This window comes from Thunnus maccoyii, chromosome 19 (genome assembly GCF_910596095.1).
Source record: "Thunnus maccoyii chromosome 19, fThuMac1.1, whole genome shotgun sequence".
Classification (NCBI taxonomy): domain Eukaryota; kingdom Metazoa; phylum Chordata; class Actinopteri; order Scombriformes; family Scombridae; genus Thunnus; species Thunnus maccoyii.
In genome coordinates this window covers 16,192,134-16,205,541 of record NC_056551.1, presented here as the reverse complement: position 1 = coordinate 16,205,541, position 13,408 = coordinate 16,192,134, and the positions used below count along the sequence as shown (strand labels likewise).

At 38.7% G+C, this 13,408-nt stretch overlaps 1 protein-coding gene across 2 annotated transcripts in view; it reads right to left on the bottom strand.

The window, feature by feature from the left end:
* Nucleotides 1-13,408, bottom strand: part of dnm1a (dynamin 1a) — a 58,318-nt gene that overhangs the window by 39,040 nt on the left and 5,870 nt on the right. For both annotated transcript variants that reach the window (XM_042395966.1, XM_042395965.1), the window contains exons 2-8: nt 6,343-6,416; nt 4,963-5,112; nt 4,527-4,730; nt 2,884-2,982; nt 1,706-1,866; nt 1,481-1,623; nt 1,250-1,385 (exon numbers count right to left, since the gene is read on the bottom strand). In XM_042395966.1, the coding sequence (XP_042251900.1) occupies nt 1,250-1,385; nt 1,481-1,623; nt 1,706-1,866; nt 2,884-2,982; nt 4,527-4,730; nt 4,963-5,112; nt 6,343-6,416 (967 nt within the window). The remainder of the gene's footprint in view (nt 1-1,249; nt 1,386-1,480; nt 1,624-1,705; nt 1,867-2,883; nt 2,983-4,526; nt 4,731-4,962; nt 5,113-6,342; nt 6,417-13,408) is intronic.

Below are 13,408 nucleotides of genomic sequence, written 5' to 3'. Positions count from 1 at the left end.
GCTGACAGAGAGAAAATGAAAAAGGAATACATGTAAAAGAGGGGGTGAGGTTTAGAGAGACAGAGGTCAGAGAAGGTGGATGGAGGAAGGACAAGCTCAGGGTTAAGATGATGAAATGCGAACACACAGGAAGTGGGGGAGGGATGTAACGTGGATGGATATAGTGATAGAGTGAGGAAGGTGAGGTGAGGGAAGTGAGAGTGAAGAGACGACTACGGGAGAGGTAGTGGTTAAACAGAGAGGGAGGAAACAAGGAATGTTTGGGTCAGAATAGCCCAGAATAAAAATCCTGAGGGAGGACTTCTCTCCTTCTCAGACTGGGAAATGATATCAGAGAGACAGATTCAAAAAAACCCCAGAAAGAGCTTGTTTTCTCATAAATCAAGATGCCTTTTTTCTTTCGTCAATATTTTAGTACACTCCAATATTCTTTCTTTTTCTGATTCTGAGTATTTCCCACTGTATCAATAATACTTTATGTGCTATATATCACTATCTCTTATTACCCATGCTAGCGGCATGCACTTTTGGATGGCAATGTTAGTCTGTCGGTCTATCGAGCCAGACCAAAATATCTCAACAACTAAAAGATATATTGTCATGAAATGTGGTAAAGATATTCATGGATGCAATAATTTCATGGATACAATACAATACAGATGTTAGCATGCTAAACTAAGATGGTAAACATTAGCCCTGCTTTTAGCATGGCTTTCTATGCATTTATTGTATGCACTGTTTACTTTACTCTGTTTATGTAGGCTACAGTACATGTTTTTTCATCAAAACATCATGATAATAAATTTTCTGTAAACTGGACAGAGAAAGGAAAACTTAGACTAAACCAGTGTCAGATAATATATACAAGGGCTGCACACAATTTCATTATAATTTTATATTTTTATGTTTTCCTGCATTAGATCTCAGTATATTTATTAAAATGTGCTGACTCATGAATTATACCCTAAGCCATTTATTTTGTGCCCTATGTTTTGGGACACTAAACATGTGATGGTACCCATATCAACCTTTTACTGTATGTGCATTCCCTGATTACCTTCTGTCTTTTTTTTTTTGAGTAATACTCAAAAAACAGTATTATATTTTTGTAATTACGAGATTTCAAACATAGGAATATAATCTTACACTATACTGTCATACAAACCATTTGCATAGCTTCAGTGAGGATTATCAATAAAACAGTCAAACCAAATCACATGAATAAACACAAAATCTGGCACATACACACCTTGACCAGTTCAAAGGGGAAGCGTTCATGGAAGATGCGATTGATCCTGGCACCACCTGACAGCTCAGCCGTGTCAATCTGGTCCCCAGAGCCCTCTATACACTTCTCAAAGTCCACAGAGAACTGCTGCACCATCCTGCAGGGAGACAGAGGAACAGATATCAATGAATCTATGTATCTATCGATGTGTCGATCTATCTCTCTGTCTATCTATGTGCTGTATCTACTCACTGGAGCAGAGCCTTGGTCTTGCGAGACGGATCATCAGGTCTGAAGTTCTTGTACTCCTCCACCTCCTTCTCTATGGAGAGAAGCTGACTCTGCAGCTTGGCCCGCAGAGCCGGCAGGGTGTCTCGGATGTGGTTGGTCAGTTGCTGTGTGGGTTAAAGGTCAGAGATAGATCACTGGGAATACGGGGAATGTTGGACAGTCCCTATATATTGCTTTTTTACCTACCTGATTGAGGGTTTTCTGGAGGTATGGAGTGCCCATACGGTCAGCCAGGTGTCTATAAGCAGGGTGAGAGAGAAAGAACTTCCTCTCAGCGGCCATAGCAGCATTGATGTCCTTCCTCCCATCTATGTCCTTCTGGCTCCTGTTTACCACACCAATGTAACCTGGACACAAAGAATCCCACGGAGATTTACAGTACAGAAAACCAGATCCAACTCTTTTCATAACTTCCTGGAATTTTATGGAGCAGACTGGAACGGATTCAATGCTTGTGGACTGACTGGTAATATGAAAGGGAGATAGTATACTGTAGTCTTGTACCAATCTGGAATCGTGCTGGACTCTTTATTTTCTACATATGAACTGAGTTTAAGCAGCCAAACCCAGAATGAACAGCCCCTCCAGGACTAAAGCGTTTAAAAACTGTGTTTAATAATGTTTGGTTGAGCAAAACCACATTTTAAGAGACTTTGGATTAAAGAAAAGAATATAGACGAAGGATGAATGGAAGAAAGACAGAAAGGAGGGAGGGATTACATGAATCAAAAAAGAAGAAAGAAATGACAGAAAGAGAGAAAGGAAAAGAGAAACAACCAGGAGAGTTCAGGTCAAGCAGATCCCATTTCACCTCCAGTTAAGTTTTCTCATGCATCACTCAGTTAAAGGCTGTTTCATGCTCTATAACTAATGCAACTGTGAGCCAGCAGGCTTGTAAATGTGAACATCCACAGCATTTAGACGGAGAGAGACGGAGAGAAAAAGACGGGGGGAAAAAACATAGAAAAAACAAAGGACATGGAAAATATTCAAAAGCACATGCCTGGGTCCTAACCAAGTGCAAATGGAAAAGAAAAGTACCACATCAGCACATTGCAATAAAGGGCAGCCCACAAGATACATGCAAGCTCTTTTCCAAGACAGTGTTTTTCTCTTTGCCCACTGCCACCTCTCCCTTACAACTCCTCCTATATACCTTTCTGTCTGTGCTTTGATTTCTCACTCAGTATTGTTTTATTACGCCCTGTTCCCTCCATTTCTCCCTCCCTTTCTCTGTTTTTTTTTCTTTTTTTTCCCCCAGTGGTTGGAGCATTTGAGTACAACTGCCTTATTACCACAAGAGGGAAACAGTGTGTCATTGCGAGGGCCCTGAAGTAGAAAAGAGGTACTGTTTGTGTGCTCACCCCTCCTGAGTGGAAGCAGCTTATTCTCCAGGATGTCCTTAGCGTCTGTCCCCTCGTCCATCAGGTCCAGCTTGGTGATCACACCAATGGTCCTCATTCCTACATGCACACACACATACACACAAACCAGAATCAATATCATAGTGTAAAATACTCAGTACAAAAGTCTTGCATTTAAAATTTGACCTAAATAAAATTACAATATTATTAGTAAAACCTACTTACTACTAAGTTATGTAGAAGGGCACCTTTTAGAGTGTTATATTAGTATATACAGGATATCATGGACCTATTTTTTTTTACTTTATATACTTTTGGGCAGTTTATTCTGTAACTAGGCGTCATATTTTAGGAAGTGATCTCATATCTTTGGAGTAAACATTTCAATCTGAAAAGTAACTAGGAACTATCAAATAACTATAGCGGGTAAAAGTAGGCCTACAATACTTCCTTCTGAATTGTTGTGGAGTAGAATTACAAAGTAACACACAGTAAAATGGAAATACTCAAGTAAAGTATCAGTACCGCATTGGTCTGAATATAAGAATATAAGTATTTTTTCCTGGAAATACTGGAAAAAGTGGGATCGTCTTATATTCGCAGTTTAGACAATAACGTGTTTACAGCATCAAATATTGTTTTTGAATGGATAAAGTTACGATGTAAAACCGACTTGCATTGTGGGTTGTTTGTAGCTTTAATGTTGCTAGGCTAGCGAGTGTCTTAAAGTCTATTTATAGTGAGTGTGTTAGAGTCAGTCAGCTCTAAAAGTGTTTTGTATTTTTCTGTCACGGAGAAAATAAATTCATAACAAGTTAAAACGAATCCAAAGTGTCTTCCGACGTCTCTACCGCAGAAATGGAATATGTCAAGCTGCCAAATATCACTGTCACAGATGATAAGGAGCTCAAAAAGACAAACAGTCTTATAAATGCCAACTGCCAGAGAAAATTATTTTTGACCGCTTGAGCCTGGTAGGAGAGTGGGTGAGTATGTCGTCTTTTAATCAGGGTCACCTTATATTCGGGCCAATATGGTACATCAAAATTATACTTAAAGAGGACGTATCATGCACATTTGAAGGTCTATATTTATATTCTTTATATTCTACTGAAGTATCTTTGCATGATTCACAGTTTAAAAAAAAACAAACTAAATTCATCTCACATTAACAAACAGTAGATTTCAGTTTTTCTCGTTCTTTACTCAAAATGTCAACTTCTCAAATACATTTGTACATGTTCAAGCTGATCCAATCAAACCCAGTCTGAACTAAGCAAGTGGACAACGTGAACAACCCAATTCACAACAACAAAGACTAACTGACGGCCATGTGTGGGCATGCACCCACGCAATCTGATGTCAGTTTGATGGAGAGGTAGAGATAATGTTGCAGACAGAGCGTTCAGATCAGGATAAAGCCCTGGCTTTTGACTTTCAGGGAGCATTTTCACATACACCCACCTCATGTTATGGAACTTTGACCATGTTTAACATAGACATCCAACATTATAACAGTATATACAGTAAATGACAGAATATCACAAAAAGCATGTTATGTCCCCTTTAAGTTGGTTTCTGTACATTTCTGCAAACTTTGTGTGTGTGAATATGTGTGTGTGTGTGTGCATGCATACACTCACCCTGAGGGTCGACCTCTTTGGCAATCTTTAAAGCGTCAGAGTTGGCCAGATCAGAGTTTGCCGGGGAAACGGCCAGCATCAGGCAGTTGTCCTTGGTGACAAACTGCATCAACATTTCTCTAATCTGGGCCTCGATATCTGCAGGTTGGTCGCCCACCGGCACCTTGGTCATCCCCGGCAGGTCCACCAGCGTCAGGTTGAGCACTGTGAGGAGAAAAATGGAACAGGAGGACTAAGAGAAAGCTGCCACATGCAGGAGCTTCTTCAGATGCACTGTTGCCAAATAAAAGGCCTGGATGTACAGCCCTTAATTTATTGATGTCAGACATGGAGAAATGACAAACTGGATCCGAATCAGAGTGTGTAAAAGTTTTAAAAATCTACATTATGCAAGTCAACCCAAATTCATGTATACATAGAGTTTTGTCAGTCTCACCATGAGGGGAGTAGACACGCAGGTTGATGGGCACAGGGGAGATGCCCTTGTTGGCTCCGGTGATACGGTCGGTCTCTGCCTCGATCTCCTGCCGGACTTCATCAAAATCTATGAACTTTTTGCCCTTACAGTGAAGGAACTCAGCAAACTCTGGAAGGGACAAGAAGAGGAAACAGTTGTAAAAAAAAAACAAAGGGAGGACAATAGTAGATGATTAGAGGATGATTAGACAACGACAAACAAAGACAGCAGAGAAGAAAACAGAAAGAGAACCTGTTGAAAAATAAACTATGACACCTCAAATCAGTTTTTCAATCAAAGAATTGAATAAATAATATTATTTTAAAAGACAAAATATTGGATGATTTGCCTAAAAAATAACATTTCTATTTTTGTCAGTAAGGCTCTGAAAAAAAGTGTTAAAAAGCTTAAAGTTTAGGGTTTAACATAATCCAGCAGCCATGACTGTATATTCAAACTAAACAAGGGCAAATTAATTTCCGATTCACACCACGATCAAGCCGCTTATAACAGACTGTGAATAAGATGTAACTATGGCAACATGAGGATATTGTCTACATCTCCCAGTCTGTAGAGACGGATGGCGTGGAAAAGATGTTGAGGGACCAGGTTTTCCCTCGAAGAAGTGAGCAAGGAGGAGGAATGTTTAGCATGCAGTGGGGAAATGGGAGGGAGGTTTACACCTGTGGGAGCTAAAAGCTGCGTCAGTTTCTTAACTGCTGTCTCCTTCCAGGAAGAATCATTGGAAACTATTTAAAGGAACAGGGCTGTTATGCATTACACATTTCCAAATAAAATACAAGAACGATGAGAAAGGAACAAGTGTAGATCTGAGTCTAACATAAAATGGCTGAGTCTAATAGCTTTAAATTAAAGATGCTGTACAGTCTTCACAGTAACAGACATTGACTGCTGAACTGAAAGCTCAAGTGCCTTAAGATGTAATTCTTTTAATGGCCACTAGATGCTGGCTTACAGAGAGCAGAGGAAACAACCAACTTATCTCTTTGAAAAGTGTATTCTTGCCTTTTTACTTCATTCCATTACAAGGACAATGAGGTCTATGTATTGTGTTTGGGGCTTGACCCATCCCAGCTCCTTTTAGGCTCCACACTGCAAGATGTTGTCAAGTGACAAGCCTCTTCAGGTTTAGAAACGTCCCTTCAGAAGCCTTCACTGATATTATGCTCATGCTTTTCTACAGTGAGTGAGAGCTGCTGAGACAGCATCAGCTCATGCACAAATATCAGGTGACTTTAAGTTACAAATTTTGACATGCAATAATAGTACTACGCATCTCATGTCCTGGAAGACAAGAACTTCAATGGATGTTTATGGGGATTTTCTTTTTTTTTTTACCTGTTGGAGAGTTCATCAGCTGCAGGACCAAAGGACGACGGGTCACAATGCCAGAACCGCGGGGAAGGAAATCCCTGTAACACAAGAAGACAGATGGTCAGTAAAACCAACAACGACGCAGAAGGACTAAAATCAGAATTAATGAAATAACTGTAAGTCATGTTCTCAAATTCTTCGTATAGATATCACAGCATCATGAATATTAGTGAAAATATAAATACTGTACAAATAAACCCATTAAGTACATTTGAAACCCAAAAGCTGTGTCCTTGTGAATCATCAAATGACAAAAAGCCCATTAGTTACTAATAATGAATCACCATCTTGATGCTTTGGGAAAGCTTCAGTATTATTCCCTCTGGAGATCTGTGCAAAGAACAGAGAACGTGTGCATTTGCATGTGTGTAAGTGTGTGTTTGTGTGAGCGGTGCAGAGCTGAAAAACAACAAATCCTCACACAACAACTGTGGTCCCACCAGGCTACAAATCCATTAGATTTACTGCTGTGCACTTTCTGCAGGAACCCTCTTTTATGGGAACATCTAATACAGCAGTAAAATGGTTAAAAGTTATGGCTAAGAAAATATTAGTGTCTGAAAGTTCCTAAAGATTTTCCTGGATTAACTGAACCCTCAAAATCAAACCCTGTTGATGGAAACACCTTTTTTTCAAGTGGTACACATTATTGAAATGTTAATGTAACACTTGGTTATACATAAAAAATGATCATTTGTTTGTTCTAGCAATAAAATTTAAATTGTGTTATATTAACAATACATTCATGCAGATAATCCAAAACCTTTTTGTCTTTTCTTGTACTGAAATGTCAGAATATTACAGACAAGACAATAACACAGTAGAAATAAACTGTTCATGAATTATGACTGTAGAGCAAAGTGAGTCACAATCATACACGATCATGTAGAGAATTATTTGAAAAGCAAAGTTAAAATAGAAGAAACTGATTTTTTTTTTCTTAACACTTTAGCATTTCCATGTTTGTAAATTCAGCAGCAGCTGCAGCAGGATGGAGAAATCACCAAAAATGATTGCAGTAAAAAGCTACAAAACTGATCTATTACAGCCATTTGCACAAGCTTCACTATTCTCTTTTAGCAGTTTCTCCTTCTAAAGTGCTGGCGATTAAAATATGTGTCAGTGCTGTAGCATTTACAGTGTTTCTTCCAGCAATTTGACTTGTCTCTTACAATTTCTGATAAGTTAATTAACAAAGAAATGATAACAAGTAACAAGGCACAAGTGATTCTTTTATGTGAAAAAACCTGTAGCGTTTTCTGTTTTGTAATATTAGATTTTCTGTCCACCTACTCTTTTAGTTAGACGATTGTGTGTATCGTTGCGTGAGTTTGTGTAGCACAGAAATTAACATTTACATCCGTTATCAACTAAAATACTGCCCTGATGTTTCTCAGCTGTTAAGCGTGCGTATGTGTTTGTGCGAACATGTGTTTGTACAGATGACCGCCTGCCTGCATGTATTCATGTTTCTCTTGTGCACAATACACTGTTTTCTTTGGGGGTTTTCAGCTGCTTATGCAACATCAGCGTCAACTCGCCACTGGCACTGTGTGCTCCTCTACCAGCTGACATGACAGTTCTTATTCAGTGATGCGTGGTGGGCATCTGTGTGTGTGTGTGTGTGTGTAACAACAACAAGAGGCTGTTAGGGACCCATGCTGCTGTTTTCTATCTAACCTTGTATAAGAGCAGTTTATTACATTATCTTGCTGTTAGCTGGACTACAATTCAAGTATATGTGTCTTCTTCACAGCTTGGTGCGGCTCCTGTTTTCTATCATTCATTGTTATCTAAAGATTGATAAAGTTGAAAATGTCTTCAAATTGTGCGACACAGAGATAAATTCTTCAGTATCTCATGAGAGGATTTTCGCTCACTTCATACTAATCATCTGAAAGACATGAATAAGAAATAGATGAGGCCACTGTTTGACCCTGAAGCAAAGCCTGAAGGCAGTTGGGAGACGTGAGTCATGAGCTGAGAGTTAATAAGAGCTGAGTGTCTTTTGCTCAAAATAGGAAAAGCAAATTCAGCAGATATTAAACATGGACACCAAATGTATCCGCCACTGTCTCCCATTATTTGTTGAGTCTTTCTGCGTGCATAAGCTGCTGAGAATTTGGATGTTGCAATTCTGAATAGGTACATTCAGCTCTAGTTTTAATTAGATCAAAGGCATCAGTCGCTGCAACATGTATCTACTTCTGCTCACACTGCTGCTATAAACAGTGCACATTCACATATAAAGTACTTTTAAATCCACTATGTAGGCATCATAGTTTGCAGTTTAGTTTGCTCTTTTTTTGCATAGTTTGCTCTTCCCGTAGCTGGGCAAATCATAACACAGCTGTGGACAGTGGTTAGTTGCATACTTTGTGATAAAGCAGCAGCTGAAAACAAGCAGGAAACTGTGTTTTTTGTTAATGGCTCTCTAAACAGGAAGCTCCTGGTTGTTATTTACTCACATTGACCAGTATAACTGGAAACTTTCTGTTTAATAACTATTCAAACTGGAAATTTCTGGTGTTTATTTGCTCATGCTATCACAAGTTCTTTTCTAAAACACAATGGCACCTACATCTATTAGTAATAATTGTCTATTAGTAATAGACAAAAGACCATTAAGTCAATTAAAAAACATCAAAGGTGGCAAGATTTGTAATTTCAAATGAAAGTGAGTGTTGTAATCGCTCAAAAACGTGCAGGTTGCTGTTTCCTGTAGATCACTTTTACTCAATTCTTTTCCAAGCTGCAGTATGTTACAATCAGTATCAATATATGAGGAGAATGTGACAAACAAGCTTTCACTGTGTGATTGTCAACATAACCCTGAAAACACATCATAGCTAATGTTTGCTTACCGCTCACATGTGCCGCTCTGGATACACAGGCAATAGGGAGCTTCATTTTACTGTGTCAATGTTTGTTGTTTTACCTCTGCCTAGTACAACAAAGGAAACCCTCCTCCCTTTCTCTTAGCCTTTATGTGTCCATCTGCTGGTCTACCTGCCTGTGTGCAACTGTGTGTGTGTGTGTGTATGTGTGTGTGGATCTTCTTTTTCCCCATTTGGATGCCGTTTAGAGAAGACAGATGGCCTTAACTGCAGGTCTTCTTCTCACTCCACTCCTCCTCAAACTGCCATCATGAGTATCCTCCATGTGGGGGAAGAGGCCACAGACAGAATCACACTCAAAAACACACACACACATATAATATATTTTGCCACACACGCTGCCACAATACTGAGTGTCTATAAGCCTGTAAAGTTTGACCAGAGGGAGGAATATGTGACCACTCAGGACTCTCCCCTCGCTGTCTCTCTGTACACTCATCATTTACCTAATCCTGCGGAGATGGTGGCAGTCCCCCTTCTCCACCATGTGACTGCTAAAAGCACAGATACAATCCCCCGACAGTAGAGGTAAAGAGGAGAGGGCTGAATACGAGCAAACAAGGAGAAAAGCTGATTTTTTTTTCATCAGGAAGAGAAGATAGACAGTGACAGAGACTCAGAGTGAGATTTTAAGGTTACATCAATTTACCTGCTACGAGCACATTAGAGCACTCAGCAGTCACTGTCTGTCTAAAAGCACTTTCAGGTCTAAGACTGTATCAGGCAACAACTTTTACTCACTTCTGTCCCTCCATCTTTCTATTGCAACCAACCATAATTATCAGTTGATACAGGAGGAGGAAGGTGTTTGTGTTTGTGTGTGGGGGGGGGGGGGGGGGGTGGGAGGGGGGTGCTGACTACACTGATGCAGGTCACAGGGTCAAGGGAGGTCATCACACAGCTGAGCCCCAGCTTATTCATTTGATTGATTTCATTTTTTAGCATCTTGCGTCCTCAAAACGCATGAAAACAAGAGGATTTTACAGGATCATCTTTCAGAGTGCATTCAGCCATTGATTCATTCATTTTTCAGCAGTCATTTGCTGTTATGCACATACACACACACACACACACACACACACAAACACACACAAACACACATGCACATTGTCCAAGGTCACTTTTGGGCATATTACATAGACTTACATTCATTTCCTGGAGACTTACCCTAAATATAACCTTAACCACTGACCCAAAAATCAGCATTTTAGCAATTTGGTACACAGCTTTTGCCCCCAATTGGACAAGCCGTCCAAAATTAACTGGTCTTTAGTCTGAAATTTGTCCCCAAAAGTAGCCTATGACAAACCCACATACACACAGTGTCTAGTGGGCACCAGCTGCTGTGGCTCATTGCTTCTTCTCCTTGTTGTAAACTGTGCACATTCAGTGGTGTACAAACAAAACGCAGGGTCACTTGACAGTTTTTATCAGTAGGAAAGAGCTCCACTTACAAAACATTTACATTTTGTGTGTTTTGTGAGTGTGTTTTTTCAAGCCTGACACACTTTTTGCAAGAAGAATTTGGTTTTCACACTATTGGTTTTGTGTTTGTCCCCTGGGAACATACTGTTTCTTACAGTATGTACAAATGCTGAAGAAATGTCATCTTATAACTTCAAATGAAGGTATTGTATCAGACATTTTCCAAGAAAACAACTTAGTTTTCATACAATACTTTGGCAACTACAGTTTTTCAGATTTGTTAGGTATATTCTAGCTCTTTATTCCCTCACTTTTGTTGTTTATTTCCTTGTGTTTTGTATGTCTTTATCTCTTTGTGGTTATGTGTATTTTTGCTTTAAAAGAAAAGAGGGCATGGCAACTCTTCTGTCAATGGTATGTTTTACATAGAAATGTAAAATCAGATTGTGTTGATGTTTATAAATGTTATAAATGCTTTCAATAACATATTGTAATAATTCTAATAACCCAAATTCAACAAGCTACTCTGTTGGTCTCTTTATGTGCGTTACATCACTTCCGACTCCCAGACACAGTCAGACACTGAGCCTCATCTAATCCTGCTTTAATGCGTGCAGCAATAACATCCCTGACAGTAGTGAACCAGCACCGCCAGGCAATTTTCCTTCCCAGCAGCGTTTAGGTCTTAGAAGGATGAGTCTGCTTTTTGATGATGAAAAGTGCACACACACGCGCACACACACACACACAAATTGCTGTCAGCTACACTGGTACATGGACCCAATGAAAAGGCAGGTTGCTGGATAGTGGACATCCAGATTAGACCAGAGCCAATGGGAGAATGTATTGTAGGCAAGCTGCGGCCCAAACAGAGATTAGTGGTAATCCTCTGTAGCAGTATCAGAACAAATGGTCTCCTCTCCTCCTCTGTCTCTCATTTCTGCTGCGTTCACACTTTCTACTGTTTTTTTATAGCTTACATCACCGTATAAAACTGATTTCTAACTGATTTCCTAACTTTCCTGCAAGTTTCCTGGAAAGAACTATGAATATATATCTATATATATATATATAGATATATATAGATATATATATCTATATATACATACTAAAAAAAGAGACAATGTTCTGAGGCACTTTAGAAAGTCAGACTCATTTCTTTGAGTTTTTAGGAAATAAGTGTTTTATAGTAGTTATATATTTGTGTTGTGTTAAAGCAGTTGCTGATTTAAAGACGAATTCTCTTAAAAGAAATAAAATATTACTAAATATGGATAACTAGAATAACTGACAGATTAATTTAAACCAAGATAAATATTAATTTATTATTGCAAACGTTGTTCTCCATTTTTGTTTAATTGTATGCTTTTCTGTAGACCAATTTAGCATCTTGCATGTTCAGCTGAGCTGCTGACCACTGACATAATCTCACTTGGTTATGTTAGCAATTAACACTCCATTTTCCCTACATATGAATATTTTCTTGCGATTTAAATTTGATCTGACATTCAAATATATGTTTTGGTTTTTTTTTAAAAGACAGTTTACAAGCATCACAGCATTGCACTGAGACAATCACACACACTGCAATGATGCTACAATACAAAAAACAGAAAAAGAAAACAAAAAAGAAATAAAAATATCTACATAAATAAAACAGGAAACCAAAACAAAAGAGCACAAGGCTGTGTGACATGAAATTAAGGCTTTATAAATAATATAAGCTGTATGTCGAAGGAGGCTGAGCTATGAATATATCTTTAAGATCCATTAACATAGTTCAGAAAAGTTTCCCATTTCATATGGTGCTTGTATAAGCTACCCAACAAGGAAAATGAGACCTTTTCATATGCAGCCACTCTACTACTCAGACATGCACCAACTCCTTTCTTCCCGATTATCACTACCATCTTCCTTTGAATTAACAGGTACACATCAGTTCTTTTCTAGGAAATTATTAGGAAATGATGGGACTCTTAAAGATCAGATCAATTTCACCAATTGCCTTCAAAAAATCCCTCAGAAATTTAATTACGCTGATCCAGATCGAAGGACTTCAACAAAAATGTCCATTAGCTGAACACTTAAAGAATTATCACAAGACATGGCACAAAAAAAAGTGATACACACAAGTATGAGGCCACCACTGAAGCCACATTTGACTGAATGAAAACTACATTATATTGTAACCTGGAAACTACAGTATATTCCATAAAGTGTTTATTTCAATATTTAATTTGTATGGTGGGTGGTTTAATTCATCACAGCATCTCACACACTTCCTTGTCCTGTATAAATCATTAAAGGACTTTCCTTTCTCTTCTTGTTCTTCTTGATTTTATTTAAAAAGAATAAAAGCTTTAATGGAGCACTATATTGTCCTTGTCATTCACATGAGTGAAGCTGCTACTACTCATCAGAACACTTCCGGCCTTCACTGTGTTATGTAATCCATGAAACCAGCTATATATCATAAACTTGATCTCTGTGTGGGGGTTGGAAACATGCTGGAAGGAGGGAGAGAAAATGTCTGTGCTGTAATGTTATGTTCCTGTGTTGTGCTGGTGCCAGCAGCATTCACTGATAACAAAGTCCTTCAGTGCTGTATCGTCCTCGTGGGTTTGAGGACATCCCAGGAACACTTTAAATAGTATGTGACCTTTTTTAAAAAGAAAAAAAAAGTCTCCTTTTGCTACTATCAGTTGTTA